A 21,945-nucleotide genomic window follows, 5' to 3' on the forward strand; every position below is an offset into this window, starting at 1 on the left:
CTACGTCGTTCAGACTACTAGCGAAACTTTGACCTTGAGAACATCGATGGGTATCCATCTTGTAAATAACACTGTCCGACAACCTCGAAATTAATGTTGGACAGTGCGATTCAGACAGTTGATGCGTAATTAAAACACGAAGAGTAACTTGTGGCAGTAGCCATTGCTAGACTGCGGATTTCATGCATTAATGATAAACACGCGAAGCGAAGATCACACATTTTCGTTTCACTTTTGTTTCGTCGAGTCGACTTGGAGCGTTTCTATTTCGCACGAAGATCCGCAGTGTAGCCGTTACGGTGATCACGATAGCAACAATTGGTTTGTGAACGATGCGTAGAACGATACCAATCGAGAGGCCGCGGTCCACGACGCCCATAAACCCGACGCTGCTCGACGAGTTCGTGATGCAGACGTCGCTCGACGAGCGTCGCATCGAGAAGATGAAGATCTCGCTGCCGCGGGAGGACAGCCGCAAGCTGAAGAGCCCGCGGAAGCATGCAGCGAATACTTTCTCTGAGTTCGCGGGCAAAGTGACCGACGCGAGTCGCAAGGCCGCGGGCAAGTCGCCGAGTCCACCGCCACTGCCACCGAGAGCGCCAGCTAGACCTAGCAATTGGATCAACTTCGAGGAGATACCGGAGAAGAGGAAAGCGCCGAAGAGGATCCAAACGGTACCGCGAACCGAGGACGAGCCGAAGTCCGGCGGGTACAGCTACGTGCAGCCAGAAGAGTGCAGGTACGAATTAATTAGCTGCGCGAGTCGACTCGTCACGCCATTTCCATTCATTCATTCATCCCCGACTCGTTCATGTCGAGCCTGCCAAATCTTGATTCTAGTACTTCGATCACAAAGCCTTTCGGATTCCAAACCCTCGGACGGCGGACTATTCTTACAACTACAGTGCTCTCGCCGTAACCGTCGCGAATGTCTCTGCCGTAACTGTGAGAACGTTATCCCCACCACTGGGGCGTCGACGAGCGAGTGGTCGAGTACGATCACAACTTCTGGACTCGACATTTACGGTAGAGGCACACGAATTCTTAACTTCGCCTATTATACACAAGCAATTGTGATCGTAACTATATCGCGCTTGGTGTCATTTTAATCAGAAAAACGCGACAAATACGACAGTAAAAGTTTCGTTAAAAGAAAAATTAGAAAAGTTGCGATCTTTTAATCCCTCGCTGGCTTGGTTCCAAGGGGAACGAGAAGTGGGGATGAAATTTCGACAGTTACGGTAGAGGTCTTCGTCGACAGTTACGGAGATGGTACTGCAACATCTCGTATGCGACAACCTAACGATTCTCACCGGGCGTGTCGTGTGAACAGCTAACTGACCAGGTGCAAAATCGATCGGCAGGTGCGAGTGTCACAAAGAGTCTCGTCGAGCGTCGCTGAGGGAAGCCGCGGCGACCAGGACATCGTCCTCGTGCAGCAGCAACGGCGAACGATCGTGCAACGGCGACAACTGCACGATGCCGGCGTCCGGATCGGTGGATCGTGCCAGCATCGTCAGGTAAACGCGCCCGGGTACGATCGTCGATCACAACGGCACCGTTCCGTAGGACACACGTCGAAGACGCTAGTGATGAGTAGAAGTCTGTTTCTGTACTTTCAGTGACAGCTCGCTGGAGTGTAGCCTGAGCATCGAGGAGGGCACGCAAACCCTTCTCGCGGCGGACTCCTCGTCGCGACCTTTCGGCATGGACCTCGACGTACGGTCGAACAGGTCCAGCATCGTGTCCCAGGACGAGACTGACGAGATCCAGCACCAATAATTCATTTCACGGCACGCCTCCCACGCCTTACTTCTTTCCTCCTGTTCAACAGATTTCTCTCCTCCTCGTTGAGACTCCTTCGGCCGAGTTCTCGTCAAGCTCTTCGCAATCTCCTCTCTCTCTCTCTCTCTCTCTCTTTCTCTCTGTCCATCATTCAGTTTTCGGCGGCGTTCTGAGCACCCGGACCGAACCACTTCGGCTCCCCTTTTGATCGCTATACTTCAGGCATGGTCGGGAACTTTGTCGCAGAAGCTGGATCAAAAAATATTATTTGGGATTTTTACCGCGGCAATTTTATCTTTTACTAACACCGCTCTTTACTCGAACAAACCATCTCCGAGTTTGAACGAAGATAAAAACCTTTTGGAACGAAGAGTATGTTTGAGACAGAAGACGGTTAATTTCTGTTCGTTGCACGACATTTTTTACCTAGAAAAGAGACTTGCCCAATTATACTGTGCTAGGAGCGCTCGCGGAACGGTAGGGCGGGGTTAGGGGCGTGACATCGCGTGGATACGGTGGTGGGGACGCGACGTCCGAGCCTGAGTGGCCGCGCGACGCGAGAGGCCGTACAGTGGGGGGTAGTTTCTCCGCCTTCTAACGAGCTCGTGCTCCCAGGAGCTGCCACAAGTGCTCCCGCTCGTTCTCGTACTGTATTTTCTCCGTTTTATCGCATTTCTATGAGAGTGGAGATAGAACAACTTCCACTTCGAGAAATCTTGCTCTGTTTCTGGAATGCTGAGACGTTAAGTGTATTACGTTTCCTGCCCATGCCTGGTGTATCGAATGAAGGACAGTACAGAGTCGTTCGACGTCTCGAGACGTTGTTGTCACTTTTCCCAAATTTTTGACACGTTGACCATAACGATCAACGATCCTGTTTGTTTCCTTGCAAACGACCGATGCCCACACTGGAAGATCTTCAAGAACAATGCGCGCAATCGGTCGATTTCAAGGGAATTCCGGACGTTCGTTCCGGCATCTTCTTTTGCTATCTCTCGCGCGATTGAACAGTTGTAAATACGTTGTAATAGCGGAACGTTGCTATACTCGCGACATTTTTAGTCTAAGAGCGTACCTTCCACGAGAACTCGTTCGTTTCCTCGTTATCTAGATTCCACGTTACCTTTTACGGACAGAAGCATGCTTGCTCGTGTGTGTGTGTGTGCGTACGCGTGTGCGCGCGCGCCCGCGCGCGCGTGATGACCAAAAATGCTTCCTTACGGTAGAAAAGGCAGTGTACAAGCGACATCCGCAAATGGCAGCGCACGGTGGCTCGCGATGGATCGACTCTCTATCATCGACCAGCTTCATATCATGTAGGTAGAACTTTAGCTCTGTAAGTGTTTTTTCCGTCGAGCTGTAAAATTTATCGAATGTTGAAAGTATATATACGATCGTTATCGGCGCCGGGTCGCTTGGAACCGCTCCAGCGAGCCAGAGCCACACTCGACTTCCGGTCTTGAAAATTTTCGGAAAGCATTCCAACGTTCACTAAATCATACCAGTTCCTTCGAAATTCAATTCCTAAAAATCACGGTGAATTATTCATTGATTTACGCGGAGCAATTGAATTCAAATTTTAACCTGATTGCTTCTCGACGACTTTCCAATATGGCCGCCGTTGGTCACAACACTCGACTCTACGGAAATATCGTGAAAGTTCCTCCTTCGTTTCACTAACAAATTAGTAGAATCTGTTCGTTAAGCCTTCTCGACTTTATTATAATTTATTATAATGCTTCGTCTTTCAATAATTAGTAACATTTATTCACAATTTCGTTTAACGCCACCATGCACTAAAATTTTGTTCACGAATCAAGAATCAAACGGACAGGTACGAGGAAAATTGCCGATCTTTGCAAAACGCGTCGGGCTCGCGGAAGTCGAGGAATTCCGCACGCGTTCCGCAGTCAATGGTCGCGCGCGATCGATAGCTCATGCTACCAGTATTACTCAAGAGTGTGGCGCGCGATCGAGGATTCGCGTGCACGTCATATCCTTCGAATTCGAGTGTTTTTTCTCTAGGTATCACTATTTTGTCGGTCGCCAGCCACCGTTCGCCAACAGCGAGCGATCAGGAACGGTTTGCCACGAGAACGGAACTCGAGGGCAGCGATTAGTTAGCGAGCTTAGATGCAAGACAGAATCAAACAACCACGAGCGGTCGGGATCGATCGATCCTGCTTCCAGAAGAACGAACAAACGGCCACTTTATCCTGTCAATTAAAATGTTAAACGCAATGTACCTCTTTCGTCGTTTACTAGAACAATTTAGCGACGTAATTAAGCGTCAACAAAATTCATTTGACTCGATTGATTGACTTTACGTAAACTGCCAAATCGTGGACGTCATACTTGTCTGATGGACTAGGCCAAATACAGCCACAAATCTCGCAAACGACGAACACTTTCGGTGTTATTAATTGTATTAACCGAGAGCTATAAAATAGTTCCAAAATGGCCAAAGATCTTGAAAAAGACGAGCAATTTTAGTATTAACCGTGGTATTCGTTAACTATAAATTACAAGTTACGTCCGTTCGAACGAAATTATTTCATTTTGCTTTGAGATTTTGTTTTAAAGGAGTAACCTAATTTCAGGATTGACAGAGTGAACGGTTGACAGTGTCGGTGATGCTCTTTCGGGAGAGATCGATTCCGCTCGGTGGAAGTTGACCTAAAGAGTACAAGGTAGTAGCGGTAATTGTAAAGTTTAATGGAGATCGTATGGTCGATAGGGATCTTGTTAATTTAGCTGAGCGAGCGAGCTACGGTGTATCCGCTGTACGGTTTAGGGTAAATTAGGCGACGAGGATGAATGCGAATCTCGCGGCGTCCCAGGAGATCGCGAGTAACGATGATCGTCGCGAAACGGTGAACGTTTCCGGCGGACTAGATCGCTGTTCCGTGCTTTTTCCGTTTGTCGATCGTAGTAGGAGGATCCAGTAGAGGTCGAAAGTCAGCGGGGCCACCCTAGAGGGTGTCCTTGTCGCGTTTAGGCGAACTCTCCGCGACGATGGGGCCTGCGCGCCCCGCTCGCGAGAAAGTAACGAGGACCGTCGTGTTTAACAATTTCTGCTCAACAATTGCGTTTCTTCGACTACGTTAGCTCTGTGTACAACAAAAACACTGTGTTCAAAATGGAATTCGACCGCGGGGGAAACGCGTGTCGTGCTGACGCACCGGAAGTCGGCGCGCGGCGACGCCGGAAACGGCTCCATTTTGTCAGGAATCTCTCGAGGAATCGATCGAAACTCGAATTTCGTGGCTCGAGTCTTCAGTCTCCTCGGGTTCGAGACGTTCGAAATTTTCTTTCCTGTCGTTGTTCCTTTGTTAACGATCCGAGAATGCCATTAACGGACTCATCGCAAAACGGAGCATCAGATCTTCCTTAATCGTCAATCGGATATACGGCAAGGCTGTTTCCGTTGCAGAAACTTGTTTGCAATTCACAGGATTCCTCTCGAGCTCTCCCGTGTACTAGGAATTGAGTCATTGTTCTACTTTTCATCCTCGCCCTCGGACAAAGAGAACGATTAGTAATTAGTAGTGTTTTTTCCTTGAATGTCGGTGTGCGTAGCTTCATCTCTTCGTCGATCGTTCATCCGGGAACCACGCTCGTCGCCGCCATCTTCGCGACTCGCGACGTGGAATGATGAATCGAGAAAGTCTTCTGGAGATCGTCTGTCGCGCAGACGAGCCCTTGCTATTCTCTAAGATCTTTCTCGATCAAAGATGAACGCTGTGGAACCGCTGAACTCTCTTTCGGGTCACACTAAACAATTTCTGCGATTTTATGTTCATGTACCGAAACGATCTCCGAACATTTAGGAACGAGCGTATGCTCTTCTTCTGGCAATGTTCGTTCGAATCGTGGCCCTCTGGGGCAATCTGGTGAGCTCCCGGGGCCAAGAGAGTCTCCAAAGATGGATACGTCACCACGCCGAGAACTATAAGAATAAAACGAGGGTGTGACTCAAGGATTTACACTTGGACACCAAGTCTTCCAAGAGAACGAGACAACAGTTGTCACCCTGAAGAATGAAACGATGCGCAGAGGTAAAGGCACAGGTTCCACCGCGTTTTATCTTCGAGCTCCCGTCACTCCACGGCCCCGTGTCGCACAGGTAACAGGAGATGACCCCTTTCCGTCCTTCGTTTAGGAAAGAAAGGGGAGAACGAGGAGCACTTGTTGGGATTCACCCTCGTAACCACGATCCAGCCTCCCCTTAGCATTCGCGATTACTTTTAAGGGACTCGACTACTCGAGGATGTCTAAAAAAGTGTTTAAATGTTTCTACCGTTCTGTAAATAAAGCATCGGAGAGCGCATATCTTGAGAACGCTGTGAGACGAGGTATGAGAGGAGAAAGAGAGACGGAAAGAATGAGTATGTGTGAATGAGAGAGTCGGAGAGAAAGAGCGAGAGAAAAACAACCGGAGAAAGAGAATAAATGTTTGCGTATACCGACGGGTGGCTCAATCATTTCAAATCGCGTTCCTCTAGACTCTAGAATGCTCTCTCGCCTTCGGAAAATTGTAAAGAGCTAATTGATTAGCGCAGAAGCTTTAGCTGGTAACGTTACGTACAAATTCGGGGCTGGTGATCGGCCGCGGGTCGAGAACTACGATGGCAGCCATATTGTCGGTTTCTTTCGTCTTTCAAAAAAATCACAATAGACAAAGAAGATTTCGAGATTGACAGGGATACGAAAGGGGAAGTTCTCGACACGAGGTTCGATCGGGTCCTCGTCGGAGCCGGAAGTCTCGCACGCCATTTTGTTGTTCGTCGCCACGAGCGACGCCATGTTCGAGGTCGGAGGATTTACGGGGAAAACACGAGGTTACGGTGTATCGTTAATCGAGACATTGCAACCGGCCGGGGCGAAACGAGAAACACCACAAAAGGGAGAAAGATAAAACGGGAGACAAAAGTAAATAGAAAAAAAAAAAAGAGAGAAAGAGGCGGTTCAAAAGAAGTGCGTCGCGTAGAAACATGCGAGAAGGTTCTTCGTCGTGGACGGCTCTAACAGCCTGTTATTTTCTGAGGAACAGCATTCATTATTCCTATAGAGTCTATTCTTATAAATAATCTTTCGACTGAGTTCCCGCGTCGACCACCGGAAGTGTCCGTACGATCACGAGAGCCCGATGTTCGAGCGCGCTGTGAAACAAAAATCGTGAACAAACAATGAAAACGAAAGAAAGAGAGATCAAGATTTTTCGCTGTATATATGTCTGTTTATTCTTAAAAGAAATTATACGGCTAATTATATTGATTCCATTCAGAACAGAAAAAACAAAAATTACAAATTATATATGTATATATAAATATAGAGACTACGAATTCACCGTTGACGAAGGGGGAAAGAAAAAATAGAAAAGCGGACGAGAATAAATGGCGAGAAGCGAGTAGAGAGAGAGAGAGTGAGAGAGAGAGAGAGAGAGAATGCATTATGAAAGAAACGATACGGTAATTCTATACGATATTTCGAGAAAGCACATCCGTTTAAGGAATTGTTACAGAATGATTCAAATAAATATTATCTTAAAAAGTACAGATGTAAAAGGGCGGCGTCAAGGATGGATTGTTAACGAGCGCGAAGCAGCTTCCAATCCGATCGATCCGTGTTGATTTTCTCCATCCTTTTTCGACTACTATCGTGTATCAATCATTATGTACCGATTCGTTTTATTTAATATACTGATTGTTAAGCCTTTGAATTTTGGATTTCGCTGGCGTCCTCTGCCTCGCCTCGTCCTGCTTCTGCACCTCCTTTTCTTCTTTCGTGTCGAGGACCACCGGAAGCTCGCCGTCACGAAGAAACACTGTTGTCGGCGACGTTGGCATAGTCGAATTAGTATCCTGCAGCGATTGCTGAAACCAGAAATATCCGTAAGTATCATTTCCTCGCGGTTCTTCTGCGTTTTTCTGCACAATTTTCAACCCCTCGCGCTCGAACGTCGACTCTGAGGAACCATTAAAAATTAATATACCACAATTTCAGACAATCTTCGCACTGGCGAATTTATCGATAGTTTATTGCTGTTAATTGATTGTCGAAAGTTACCTGCATAACGTTTATCAGGAATAAGAAAGCAAGCAGTGTCAACGCGCTCAGCGCAGCTCCGGTTCCATCTTTACCTTTCGAACTTCTGTAAATAATTATCACACAGCTATAGTAGGTAGTTTCGTTTATATCAATAGTTTCTTTACTAAAAAATCTACTTTTATTTCATTATTTTTTCCAAAAGTGCAGGTGTGGAAATTTCATGTGTTGGTATATTGTAAAATTCTTAAAATTCTTGTTTATTAGTTCGAACATTCTACCATTTTGTTGGCTCAAAACACTTCCAAAAAGTGCACACATGTTATTTGTTGTTCACTACCAAAAAATACAAGACTTGAAGCATAAAATGAAGGATTAAATGCGTTAAATTGGGATTAAGAAGTATTAAAAATTACAGCAGAGAACTGCAACCATAATTACCCTCGGGAGCCATGCCACCCTCCCGATCCGCTATGGTGATACCCCCTGGAAGCACTGTGATAGCGATCGACGGGAGTATAGTAATCCTTAGCCAGGTTCCCAAAGTTCATCAAGGACTTGAACGTCATCTCGATGACGAAACTTCCCGCTCGATACAAAAGCCAACGAGTCAAGGTCGTTGTCTCACCTCGGCCGCGACAAATGTCAACTATTTCGCAAACTTTTCGACCAACTGTCCCCGGAACGCGTTTTCTCGGACCGTTTTCAACGAACTGCCAGTTCCGTCTGCTTTCTGTCACAGCTCGTGGCTCCCTTGTCGCTTCCTGCTGCCATTTTGTTCACCTTTACGCTGTTCGCGCCGTTTAAACGATCGTTGTGCTCGTCGTGCTGGCGATCAACGAGGTCGCCGCGAATTTTGGTCAGTTGTTCCATTGTTTCTCCAGGTGGCCGGGTAAATTAATCTGTTTTTAATTGTCTGGGACAGTTACGGAAATTAGCTGAAGCTTCGAAGCAGAAAATGCTGGTTTATTGCGAAACAGAGGCTGTTGATGCCTCTTCGAAAAATGGCTTTCTACAGAGCGATTTTAAGTAAACTGTGTTTCGAAAGGCTTGGAAAATGTTGTAAATTGTTGTTCATAATTTTTGTCTTGATGGGAGAAGTATAATCGTGATTTTGTAGGTGAGGATTTGTCAGTGAACGTGTTACTGACACGACAATAGAGTCTGCGGTACAATTATTTAATCGTAAATTTAAAGAAATAGGTTTCTAGGCGACCATTATATTTTATCTTCACTAAACTGTCAATCGTGTATTTATCCATCTGTTATAATTTTATTTGTTTCTTTTGAATTTTCAATGGCTTGCTCGAACCATATTAATGTCGCTCGTCAAAAATATTGTAAATATACATCTGTTACAAGTACATTGACGATCTTTCTGCAGATTGTCATTTTTACACATTATTCCATATAAATTTAAAAAGGGAGAAAATTTGTTACACCAGTCGGAAGTTTCCTCGTGACAATTCTAGCATAATGAAGCGAATAATTACGGTGAATACGCACGTTTTACAGCATTCTAATAGCTCCCGCAGGACCGCAAGGTGGTCAAAAGCTAATCTATTGATGGAATTAAAGTGTGCTCCACCCATAATTGATGGAATAATTCCCAGGAAAGGGGATCAGAAAAGAGGATCAAGATCGTCTGCGAACGAGACCGTTTATTAGCTTGATTGAAGTACAATCCGCGCATAAATACAGCTTACAATCTAAATGATAACGCTAACTGAGCTAAATAGAACGTGGGCTATTGCGATAAGGGTCCACCCGTCTCTGCGTATATAATTGCCTATATACAGTCGGTCGTTTGATAACGGGTGGCGGGAAACGAATATAGTATCCTGAGACGCTAACTCGTTCGAATCCAAGGGAGGGTCTTTCAAACGACGAATCTCGATTCGACCGACCTCTTCGACGTCTTCCCGCACGAACGATACCGAAAACAATCGAACCAAGATCCGCCGAGCGCGCTATCGATACCGATCCTCGATGATCCAGCTGCCCTAAGCTCGTCTTCCTCCCCGATAGTGAATTTCTCTCTCGCAAACCGCGAACAAACTAAAGATTAAATACGAAAGGACAACTCGAGCTGTCGCGACGCTTTCGTCGATTCAGGGAGACCGCGATCATGCTTGTCTCGAGACAATCCCTAAGGGCGCAACTCTATTGTCCGATCTCGACCAATTCACTTACTCCGCACGATTTTTATTAAGTCGACTACTCTGGAGCTAGTTTACTCGCTGGAGGATGAACTACTGTTAATCATTCCCCGAAAACGCAACCAAAAATTGATAACGGGTCTCTGTGGACCCGGAAGCCGGTCTCCTGTCGTTAGCTCTTTTCTCGAATTTTTCTCAGTGCATTTCTGTTGGCCATTTTGCAAAAAATCGATTGGGAAAATACAGTCTCAGATTAGATATTAATTTTGAAATGATCATAGAATTCAGATTTCCAATTCTTCCCGAGTCATTCTCACAAGTAAACGAGAACAACAGCGAAGAATTGTGACCATAATCACTGCGCTGTGATCAACAAATAAACAAAATTAAGTGAACAAGTTCACCAGCCGTCGGCGAACAAATTAGGTCCAGAAATCGGCGGCGAAACTTCATCGTCAACGACCATAACCCTTTCAAGCGCACAAGAGCTCCGTCTCCCGTTTCGAGTGGTGTCTACCTCTATGTTTAATTAAAATCAATAAATAGCAATAAATATCGTGGTCGAGAGACCCGTGCGAACGTTCCTCGAGTTCGTTCAGGTCTTCGGCGTGTTCTCCGAACGTTCCCCCCTCCAGTTTTCTCCAAGAAAATGGACGAAGAAAACGAAACTTCTCGAAAGGAACTCGGCCTATTCTCGTGAGCATTATTTTCCCGGCCGGGACGAGCGCGTTAAACAATTTAAAATTAATTGGATCGCCAAAGTATTATCGAATCAGTCCGGCGATTTCAACACGATTCTCCGCATGTTCCACGTCGCGTATAAAAGCTGCTTCGCCGTTCTGAGTGCGATCTAAGCATCGGGACCCTGAAGAACCCGGTCACGAAGGATCTCGAACTTGTCAAAGGTCAGCGAAGCGTCGGGGGGCGGGGAATTTTCTGTTAGATTCGTTCGAGGGTCCGAGCGATCGAGTCCCGGAGGTTTTCGGGTCCCTCGCAGCCTAAATCGTACTCAGCTAATTGGGATTAGGGTCTCTCAGACGGCGTTGCAGTTCAGGAAAACGGTCCTGCAGTCCTCGCCGCTGCGACCGCGTCGGCTCGCCTCGTAAAGCGCGTCGAACGCCACGCCGCTCTGCCTCTGCAGAAGATAGCTCGTCGCGTACCTTGAAGAAGAGAGAAAACTTATGATAGCTCGCTTTCTCCTTTTTTTTTTCGGAGTCGTTTAATTAGAGTAATAGGCGGGGTGGGCTTACGATCCGAATTGACAGAAGACGGAAGAGGTGCCCTGGGATTTTGCGACGCACTCGGCGCTCGCCTCGCAGAGAGCTCGCTCCGCGCAGCCTCGGTGTCCTTCGTCCTCGGAGCGACCGACGTTGTTGAAGGACTTCAGGGATCTTACGTAGCCCTGGAGACAAGATTTTTGTCGGTTAGCGATGGAGATGGTAGCGAAAAGATTACAGTTCTAAATTGAAAATTGATTTCAGGATTGCTTTCATTTCATGTCCTTGCAAGTATTTCCCTATTTCCTTTCATTTCATCGACTTCTGAAAACTAATTCTTCAGCTTCGATAGTAGTTCAGCTTCACACTTTTCCTATTAATTAATCGGATTTTTCATAGTTCTGCTGTACTAAGAAAAAAGAGCTTAGAAATTCCCTTTTATAAATTAATCCCAAACAAAATTACTAGATTACGTTATTAATGATTCACGACGGAAATTGTTGTTGCTATCGAAAGATCTGTCAACAAATTTTTAGCCACGGACCGCAGACAAAAATTATGAAAAATATATTATTATTCGAAACTTCTGTAATAAAGTCTACCAAAAGATATACTGCTGATTTAATGCATTTATGTCAAAAACGAGATGGTGCAATGTAAAAGCTCAACTCAATCGATTAAAATCAGTCGATTAAAAAAGAAATTTGAATATGCCTTGCGTTTCATAAAATTGATCAAAATAATTTTGCATAAAGATCCGCGGTCTGACGATGCAGGTATCTAGAGAATTGTTCCAACAAAGGAATTTCTGATAAAGATGAATGCCTAAGAAATTAGGCACGCGTTTTAACGTCGGTTTACCTTGAGCATGGTGAGAGTGGTGACCGCAGCTTCGGAAATGGTGTCACGTTTCCCCATGGATCTGGCCGTGAGCGAACGGTGCGAGAACGAAGTCTTCAAGGCATCCAGAAGGTTCACCACTATGTTAATGAACTATTTAAGAGGAATCGAATTAGTACGCGGATCTGAGGACCTCCGCTCGCGGACCCTTTGATCGTCGAACGCTCTGTACAATGGTTTTAATTCGAGATGAAAGGGTCCTCGCCCAGGGAACTAAGAGTGCAGAGTCAACAGAGTAGAAGCGTTCTACACGAGGAAAGCGTAAGTTTCTATTACTATGGTCCTGGACGCTTCACTGGGTTACTTCGGAACAGATCGAATTATCTAGGTCGACAAGATGGCCGACGCTGCGGCCGCTGTAGCCTGCTTTCTCGGAAAAAAATAATCCCCCCCCCCCCACGATCATCACAGTTACTTATCAATAATTCACTGATATGAGTAATCACACTGCAATCATCTACCATAAAGAATTTTGTTCAGAGAGTAGCAACAAAATTTGCTGATCAAAGTTTCTTCTACTCCTTCTACTTCCTCCACAGTTCTCCAAAGTTTTAATTTTTTTTTTCTTCGTTGTGTAAAGATATTCAGAAGAGCTTCATAATTTTTATAGTGATAGAATAGCCATTTTGTTTTGTTTTTTCATGCAACCCAGAGTCCGCCCAGCAAAGCGTCCAGAGTCGACCAGTCAGGTTTCGTCTTTTTACAATTTGGTTCGTTTGCGTACTAACCTCGGAAGCGTTTTTAGCCATGGAATAAATCTGATTAGGGTCTCTGTCTCGTCCTAGAAACGCGCCCAGCATCGCAGCCAAAATTTCCTAAACAACCGACACCAGCCGTGTGCTCTAAGTTCTGACGATTATTTACAAGAGGGGTTGAACTCGAATCCCAAGCAAAGAAAGTCTGCGACACAGGCATGATCAAAAATCGCCCCGGATTGCCCCTGGGAGCCGCTGAATATAATATCTGAGAAATATAAATGCGCGAGAAACGTTCAGAGCTCCGAGTAGGCGTGACTCCGAGTGGGCGTGGCCTATTGGCCCCCAATGCCGGGCCGCACAGAGCAAACTTTGCATGCCCGTGTCGCGAAACGAGCAGTCACAACGATGCACTTTCGATTCGCTAATTATACAACTTCTGCTTCTCGACTTTCAAACGACAGATCGAATCTCGCGGCGACGAATTATATCGTTTAGAAAACGTGACGATCGTTAACGGAACCACGCCCCGTGCGAGAATAATGATGACAAGCCTAATTGCTCGGGCGACATCGTTAAGGTGGGCAACCGTTCGCGGCGGGAACCGATTTCGTACACCCTTGTGACTTCTTTAACGACGTCATTACATTTTTACATCTTCTCTCGTATGTAAGAATAGAAACATCAACGAGACAACCGAAAAGACTCATGCTCAGCCATGTACAATCTACTGCGGGTGCTACCGGTGGCAATTAATAAAATGCGGATCTGCGTTCAGTGTCTCGCAATTTTCAAATCGCTTCGGAAATGTTCAACTTTTTGGTAAAATGGGCAATTTGGTGTCAAGCTTTGCATATTGATCAATAGAACATTCCTCCAAATAGTCTAATAGTCACTAGACTGAACATTCCCTTGTTTATAATTTTTTTAGAATTCCGAATTCATTTTTCAAAATCTACAATTCCCAAATTCTTCGCTAAACAATTCTCAGCAATTCCTGAAGACTTGGATGAACCACGTGAATGCGTATATGCATATCCGCAATTTATTAATTGATTCCCCGCTTAATCGGCACGCTAGTTTACATTCGCTGTTAATACACTCGGGTGTCAATTAAGCGGGGACAATCTGTACAGCGTGTCCTGTCTACTCCAAGCGGGAGTTTATAGAACGATTCCATTGGAAGAATGGATTTCCCAGGATCTAGACATCCGTAACGGTGTCGATCGAGTGGATCGTGCTATCAAGTCGCGCGTTGACCTACCTGCATCGTGCTGCTCTGATTGTCAACCTTGTCGATGCCGTCGACAGGTTGTTGAGGTCCACCGAGAAAAGCGGTGAGCAGCCTAAGGCCCACGGATAACAGGTTGGCCCACGGACTGGCAGGTGCTCCATCATCGATTTCATTTTTACTCGGCCCAGCCACACCACCAGTTTGACCCAACAACATTTGCATTACCATGCTCAGCATGTTTGACCAGGAGAAACCGCTACTGCTACCTTCCTGGTGGAACAAAACGATCCACGGCTCGAAACAAACGCTTTTCACATTTTCCGAAAGTTTATCCTGCGTTCGGGGCTGTTTTAAATTTCTTCAAAAAAATTCGGGAACTATGCTGACCAATTAGTGTGCCATTTAATGCATTATTTGTCCATCCAGCAGCCAGAAAAATGTCACAATATCAAGGTTGTTATCCCCAAAAATCGTTTCTGTTTTGGCAATTTATTATGCAATTTTTTGTGATTAGGACATGTTACGATCGAAGAATTTTTCGTTAACAATGTGTGAATTGTATCATCGTGTGCAACGAACTGGAGCAACGTAAAAATTGATTTTCCTTCTTAATAGGTTTTTATAGCTTGAAAACAATATAACAATAGTTTTAAATTCTTTTTATATTTTTACTTCTTCCGTGAATATAATTCTGCACTTTATAAACGAATAAAAAGAGACAGTGAACATATTAATGTTATAACTAGACTGCGGATTATGTGCGTTTATAGTAAAAATGAGTAGCATTTTCAAACAGTAGTAAGATTAATTAATTGTTAATATATGATTAAAGTATCAAATGTCCGTCACAGATTCAAACAATGTTAATTTTGCATAAAAATCGACAGTCTGGTTACGTCCCGATGAAAATCTTGTCGCTCGACTCACCTGAATCTGGTTGGTGCTGATGTCATCCAAATCGTCCAAAGCGACCTTCTTCATAGCGTTCGGTTTCTCAGCGAACTTCCGGTCCTCCCTGACCTGCTGAGGCTGGACCTGCTGCGAGTACACCGGATGCTGCGGCAGGGCGGCAGCTTGTCCAAGAACAAGCGCCACGAAGAACAGCGACACGTACTGATTATACTTCGACATTCTGAAAACAAAAATCGCAGGCTGCCGGAAACCGAGGAACACTCGCGAAAAGAGAAGGTGCCGACGCCTCGGTTGCTATCTCAACCGTGGACGCGTGAAAAGCAACCTTTATGGTTGCTCTTTCTCTCCCCTCGCGACGACAATAAGTCAAAAGAGAAAACAAGAATGGAGGATCGGGGACTTGTCCGGGAGAAAATCTGGTCTCGAATGTGTCACGCGCGGGATTCGAGTGCCGCTTCGATGTCGATTATCGATTACTATTAGAATTCTATCGAGCACGATTGAGATTTGACGAGCTCGTAAAGAGTTAATAATGGTGACACGATTGTAGAATCATTCTTTGAGGAAGACTGGTTTAAACTGGTTGAGAATAATTTTGTCGCTACGAAATTTTATTCGATCGGTATTAAACGTAACTTTGTAACGTCGCGATCTTGATTTAAGATTTTAAAATTCGTGGAAAAAGGCTGAACAATTTTTAAACCTCGATTTCGGGAGTTAGGATTGACTTTCCGATGGTCTGACCTTGATCGTTGAAGACGTTGAAGACTGATGTCAGAACTAGTCCTGTCAATCTCAGTGCGAGATCACAGCGAGAAGTGGTAGATTTGACGTTTTAATGTCGCGACCTTGACTACGAGCAGCTTCCTGGAGCAAGACAAATGTACCGAAGGTACCGATATCGCGGAAGGGAGCGGACTTGGCAATTTCTGACCTTGATCGTCGTAGAGCCTGGCCTTGGTAGTCCGGAAAATGCGAGCGACCTAGCACGGAACGAATAAAGCCGAACGAATGAGTCGGTTCAACCGGAGGAACGGCTGGAAAGGCTGGAAAGTGTGTCAGAGCGGTTAAGGTCACCCTGCCAACACCAGGTAGCCCACTTCTCGGTCGCAGCTACCGGTTTGTTGAACCCGACAGGTACCGTTACCTGGAAACGCGGTCGCGACCTACTGTCGTCGTCGTCTTCTACGTCCGCGACCGCTCAGAGACAAAGATGGACGACCGACGGGGAAAGAAAGCTTCGCGAACCAGCGAAGATTCTGGAAATCTCGCAGACCTCGAAGAAACCGCGCGGGAAAAAAGATTCCGAACGAAAAACGTCCGCTCTCGAAGAAGACTGTTCCAGGAAAACCGATGAAAAATGCTTCACGCTTCGAGGACGATGGAATTGCTGCACTGTTAGTCGACGAAAACGTTCCGCTTTGAGGATTAAGCATTCGGCGTTGGTCGCCCAGGTTTCCCAGAACGAGCCCAATTAATTTGACGAGCCTGCGATGAGTCGACAACGGCGGCAGAATTCTTTTCGAAATTTTTTCCGGGAGATCAGACGATTGCAACGTTGGAGATTGCCGTCAAATGTTATTCGAACGATATCAGGCGCTATTGAAATTTACAGAATTTGAAAATACCGATGCACCAATTTTGGTACAATTTTTCTACGAATATTAAAACAGTCGGAGATCGATAGATTAGAATTTCCCTTGCTGTCGCGTTTGCTAGGTGAACGTTCAATTTGAAGTCTGACGAGCCCCTGACGATTTAATAACGGTGACACAGTCGTGAAACAATTCTTGCGGATAGGTCGAGGTGTCAGGAAGTGAGTTTTTGCCTGTGACTGTTAATGGAGCGTTATTAGAACCGCGTTAGGAGAGCAGAGCGAGGCGTAGCGCAAAGAGCGGCGCGCCTCTCGAAAACGGTACACGCGCGCCGGAAAAATCACGAACGATTTCTAACTGTACCCTGACACCTGCGAAAGGTATTTTCTACCTGTTCCGGGCCCGTTCCCCGGCTCGGCCTTTTGTGAACGTTGCTCCCGACGCAATTGGCGAGCTGGGAAGATCGCACGCTCTCTAACAACTCTACACACGTCCGATCCCCGATTCCCCTAAAACTTTAAAACGAAAACTTCAAAATGCACTCTGAAATCATCAACAGAGTGTGCTACTCACCGTGAGACACTCGCAAAACACCTACAACTAATTAACAAGCGTTACCTAATTCTTCGAAATTATCCGAATAAAATGTCCCCGTGGTTCCGGGACTAGATCGTTAAAATTTTCTAGGATTCGCGTAGAATTCGCGTTTTCCGCGGACGTTCCTTTTCCGAAGAGGCTAATCGAGTGAAGTACGAAAGCAAAATGCTCTACCCGAAGCTAGAGCCACCGGAAAGGAAAAGTTTTCGTCGGCTTTTGCCCTACTTACGTGCCCGAAATCCAAGGGAAAAATTTGTGGAAGGGGTGTGTCGCGAAATTTCTGAACGAAAACGAGAACTTCCGGTTCGCCCGGCGGAGTACTCACTCGCTCACTTCCAGGTAGACTTCCTTGACACTGACTCTCAGCTCTGAAGATGAAATTCCTCGCGGGGCCTGCTATATAGCTTGCGGTCCCACGTGGGGGTAGGCCTCGCAGCCAATGGCCACGCGGCTTTGGCACTATTTTCAATGGAACTGACCAATCCTCCGTCGCCGATCGGCCGAAGGTCTACTTTTAAAACACTTTTCATCGCGAGCTTTACGGTTCCCGACAGTTGCCACGAATTTTTCTCCGTCGAGATCGTAACTTCTGAGGCTGCTTAGAAAGCTGCGGAGAATGCTGAAGATCCTGATCTTGCAGCTTCAGCTGTATTTGGATAGAGAATGAGGACTTTCTCGATAGCGAGCCAGCAGCAAAAATATATAATTCTGCTCGATAATCAACACTGCTCCAATTAATAAGAGCTCGAGGGATTTGCCTAACTCTTGGGGCAGTATTTTCGATTCGGGTCGACGTTTCTTGGTTCTTTTCGCAGAAGGAAGGGCTGGAGGGTGAACAGTACCATTTCTCGCAGGTTTCATTTACATTTATTTACAAACGCGTACAGTCAGTATTTACAATTACAGATAGCAACAACCACCAAGCGTTCTCGAGTGCACGTAACGGCGACTGCTGCTAATTTCTCCATTTTCGTCTACTGTTCTCTCGCTCGATACGCTACTTGCAACCGATTTCTTTGAATAAAACTGCGATATAATAGAAAGCGCGAGGGTACAATGCAACGGACGTTGCCAACGAAATCCGCACTAACTCTACCGTCGATATATTTAACATAAATATAGTATCGTGGCCTCGAATCTTCTTCAGTCTGCTTCGACATTATTGTTCGATGACTGTCAGTGTTCACGGGACATCATGCAGGTCCCGCGGACACCGAGAGCTCTGCTAAATTTCAGCGATTTTCACCGGTTACCAAGAAAGCTCTACATTTTTCTATGATCACACTGTGTAAATTGCGAACGCGCATAGATTCAGTTGATTAGACATAAGTTTGTCTGTGATCGTTAAACACGGTATAAAAATGTTCAATGGAAGCTTGTTTGACAGGGCACTTGACTAACCAAATTAACTAAATGATCATTCACAAAATTGGCAGTTTCTAGAAGGTACTAAAAAGCGGGATACAAATTTTTTTGAATCGCTAGGAAAATAATAATGGAAGCCAAAGATGGTTCCCGCTACCTAGAATCCGTCTTCGCCGATTGAGAAGATGATCTTTCTTGGTTACCCAACGTATAGTCAATCGCGGCGGGCCGCAATTGCAGCTTTCCCTCGTTAGCGTCTCGCTTCTATCCCCACTCCTATGACGTAATTGCGAGTGGGCGGCGTGACCGACCGAGCCAGCCAATAGGAAACAGCGTCCACTGTTTCGCTAGAGGCTCGCCGTGCCCTCCGAGCCGCGCTAAAAAGGGAAAACTGTAACTAGTTGACGAGAACTCGATTCTTTCCTAGGGTCTTCGTTGGTTTCAGGCGACCGAGTCAGTCTGCGAGTCCATGGATCATCGAACCGGGACCTTTCAGACCGCGTTGCAGTCCATGAAGAGGGTCCTGCAGTCCTGACCAGTGCGTCCTCGCCGTCCTGCTTCGTAGAGAGCCTCGAAACCGACTCCGCTTTGCCTTTGGAGAATGTAGCTGGTCGCGTACCTTGAAGAAGACGGTCAATCAAACAAATGGTTCATAAGAATCGAATGAAAAATACTTTCGCGTTGTCAGTTCGAGCGGGATTTTAAAAAAAAATATGGAAATAAACATTGTTTCGGTAAAAGGAGTCTGTTTATTAATCTGGACACTTACGATCCAAGTTGACAGAAGATGGACGAAGTCCCCTGAGCGTCTGCGACACACTCGGCACTGGCCTCGCAAAGAGCTCTCTCGGCGCAACCTTGCTGGCCCTCGTCCTCCGCTCGGCCAATATTATTGAAGCTTTTCAAGGACCTCATGTAGCCCTGCAAACGAATATTTAATTAAACGCGAACAATAGCGCGCAGCTGTGTTCGCGCGTCCACTTCCAACGGCCGGTGTCACGCGTGCGTGACTTCGTTTTGCCGTCAGTTATCAGCCAGAGTCACGGAAGCGTGAAACCATAGTTTGCGAACAGGTGATGCTCTTTTTGCGAAAGCTGCGTGGAACTAGCGGCGCGTGAAAATTTAGCGTAACTCGTGGTAGTATCTTTGAATATTAAATCAGGTTTTAATTAAATTTTTTGTGGTTGTTGATGCAGCAGTGACGTTCGAATATTTAAGAGATTAGCCTAATCGGCGAAGCGAGCTGCAGTTACCAAGGAAATTGTTCGTTTACGCGCTTGTAACCAACTTGAGCGGATAAAGTATAACACGGTGAGAACGTCTGGAGTATTGTAGCTTAGTAGTATGTACTGTTATGTGGTTTCCGAGTGATTAGAATTGTAAATCCTAGAAATACCAGGTGACCGAGATGCCTGGATTTTCTTTCAATACTTGTTGTATAAATCGTAATCGCGTGTTTACGGATATTTCAATCGACTTTGAATGTGTTGTAAATAAATTGATCATAAGCAAATGGATCAGTGTGTTGAACGAATATCAGTGAATTTATTATGATATAGGGAAAATTTGAACCACTGTGTCTCGTGACTAATGCAGACAATTTTTATCTTGCATAAAGTAAATACTTTGCACCGTTATTTTGCAAATTGTACCTTGAACATCGCGATGGACGCGACAGCTGCCTCGGAAACCGTGTCTCGTCTTCCGGCGGACCTAGCAGTGAACGAACGATGGGAGAACGAGGTCTTCAAGGCGTCCAGAAGGTTCACCACGATGCTGATGAACTGTTGAAACGAATCGAGTCACTTTTGCACACTATAAATCGCAATGTACATTGTTGAAAATTCGGAAAATGCAAGGTACCTGCATAGGACTTCCGTCGTTGTTGACCTTGTCAATGCCCTCGATGTCACCGTGCTGAGGACCACCGATGAAAGCAGTGATCACTCTCAGACCCACAGCGACTGCATTTGCCCAGGGACTAGCAGGCGCGCCATCTTCAATTTCATTTTTACTGACCTCGTTATCACCGGCTACGCGTCCCAGCAATAGTCTCATCAGCACTCCCAGCATGTTCGACCAGGAGAAGCTGGTGTTGCTGCTGGTCTCCTGAAATGAATTCACTAATTGACTTACCCGATTCTTTAAAATACAAACAAGCGATTCAATTGTTCGACTAAACAGCAGCTGGGATGTACATTGTTCTTTTTCCTCAGCATTTTAAATCTGAACGATCCAGGAGATCTTTCTTCGCTCCTCACCTGAGTCTGATTGGTGCTCACTTCGTTCAAGTCGTCGATGCCGACCTTCTTCATGGCGTTCGGTTTCTCCGCGAACTTCCGGTCGTCCCTGACCCGTTGCTGGCTCTGCTGAGGATACTGAGGACTCTGCGGCAGCGCTGCCACCTGTCCCAGCACGAGAGCCACCATGCACAACGCCACGTACTGTTTGGAATACATTCTGCAAGAACAAATCTAAGATCAGCAAGATCCAAACGTTCGCATATCTTACTTCGAAGGTTTCAGGAGTTGCAGATTTCATTTCATTACAAAATGGCCGTCACATTTTATGAGCAGACTGCGGATCTCTGTGCGAAATAAAAATGTTGGCGTCAATCGCGTTCTTTCCACTTCTTCTTTAACAATCTTGCTTTCTGTTGCAAAGAGATATCGACATTGTTAAATTCTTTTAATGTTTCTACGGTTTTCAGTTGCACCGACTCGTGTTTGCCAATTGAATTTGTAGTTCAACATGCTCGTAGCGAGTTGCGTAATGGTGACAGAATTTTCGAAGAATTTTTGCAGGAAGATGAAGATGTTGAGGATGAAGTATCTCGTTTCCTATTTCGTTGGATCGACTGTTATTTTTGGGGATATTGTTAGCGTAATGAAAAGATCTCGGTAACAAGGAGACTGGAAAGCTCGGGGGAAGATGGCTCTTCCGATTCTTCCGGTTTCGAGGGGTTTCCTGGACCTTGACCCCCATACGAAAACCGAGAAAAAGTAAAACCGAGAACGGTAAACAGCGGACGGCGACTCGCAGCTGGCCCGAAGTGTGTCAGAACGGCTAAGGTCGCCCTGGCATCGCCAGCTAGCCCACTTCTCGGTGGATTATGCCAGTTTGTTGAACTCGAACGGTACCGTTACAGGGAAACGCGGTCGCGATGTACTGTCGCCCTTGCTCGGACCGATCAGCCGAGGAAACATGGCAGTGTCGACCGGTTCGTAGCACGTGGACACGTACCTTCGATCATGGTCAAACGATTCTACTGCCTCCCGCACGTGTTTGCCACCTTGCAGTCTTCAAGCTCTCTCTTCAAAAATTCGGTCAATTCTACAACGAACTTGCCGAGGAAAATCCATAAAAATTGTTTCTCCAGAAACGGACACAGTGTTGGACCAAATTGTGACAGTTCGAATGACGCGAGAGTTACTTCTG

General features: G+C 45.9%; 4 protein-coding genes across 7 annotated transcripts in view; 1 reads left to right on the forward strand and 3 right to left on the reverse strand.

Moving 5' to 3' along the window:
• The window catches only part of LOC143356767 (uncharacterized), a 48,920-nt gene extending 41,417 nt beyond the window's left edge, over positions 1–7,503 (forward strand). Inside the window, exons 8-10 of one of the 4 annotated variants that reach the window (XM_076792719.1) lie at positions 341–739; positions 1,365–1,520; positions 1,623–7,503. In XM_076792719.1, the coding sequence (XP_076648834.1) occupies positions 341–739; positions 1,365–1,520; positions 1,623–1,782 (715 nt within the window). In that variant the 3' untranslated portion in view covers positions 1,783–7,503. Of the gene's footprint in view, positions 1–340; positions 740–1,333; positions 1,535–1,600 lie in introns of those variants that run through there. The other 3 variants (XM_076792720.1, XM_076792721.1, XM_076792722.1) reach the window with 3 other exon arrangements.
• LOC143356768 (uncharacterized) lies at positions 7,476–8,516 on the reverse strand. The gene is made up of 3 exons (XM_076792724.1): positions 8,275–8,516; positions 7,855–7,939; positions 7,476–7,661 (listed from the first exon to the last, which is right to left on the reverse strand). The coding sequence occupies exons 1-3, from the start codon at positions 8,400–8,402 to the stop codon at positions 7,476–7,478; spliced, it is 399 nt and encodes a 132-aa protein (XP_076648839.1). The 5' UTR covers positions 8,403–8,516.
• A 2,509-nt stretch (positions 8,517–11,025) lies between these two features.
• On the reverse strand, positions 11,026–15,169 carry LOC143356719 (uncharacterized). Its single transcript, XM_076792630.1, has 6 exons — positions 14,966–15,169; positions 14,069–14,308; positions 12,838–12,924; positions 12,071–12,202; positions 11,243–11,394; positions 11,026–11,152 (listed from the first exon to the last, which is right to left on the reverse strand). Exons 1-6 carry the CDS (start codon positions 15,167–15,169, stop codon positions 11,026–11,028), a joined length of 942 nt encoding a protein of 313 aa, XP_076648745.1.
• Positions 15,170–18,999: 3,830 nt separating this feature from the next.
• Positions 19,000–20,966, reverse strand: LOC143356366 (uncharacterized). The gene is made up of 5 exons (XM_076791990.1): positions 20,769–20,966; positions 20,341–20,613; positions 20,160–20,291; positions 19,277–19,428; positions 19,000–19,126 (listed from the first exon to the last, which is right to left on the reverse strand). Exons 1-5 carry the CDS (start codon positions 20,964–20,966, stop codon positions 19,000–19,002), a joined length of 882 nt encoding a protein of 293 aa, XP_076648105.1.
• Positions 20,967–21,945: the final 979 nt, after the last annotated feature.

This window comes from Halictus rubicundus, chromosome 8 (assembly GCF_050948215.1).
Source record: "Halictus rubicundus isolate RS-2024b chromosome 8, iyHalRubi1_principal, whole genome shotgun sequence".
NCBI lineage: Eukaryota > Metazoa > Arthropoda > Insecta > Hymenoptera > Halictidae > Halictus > Halictus rubicundus.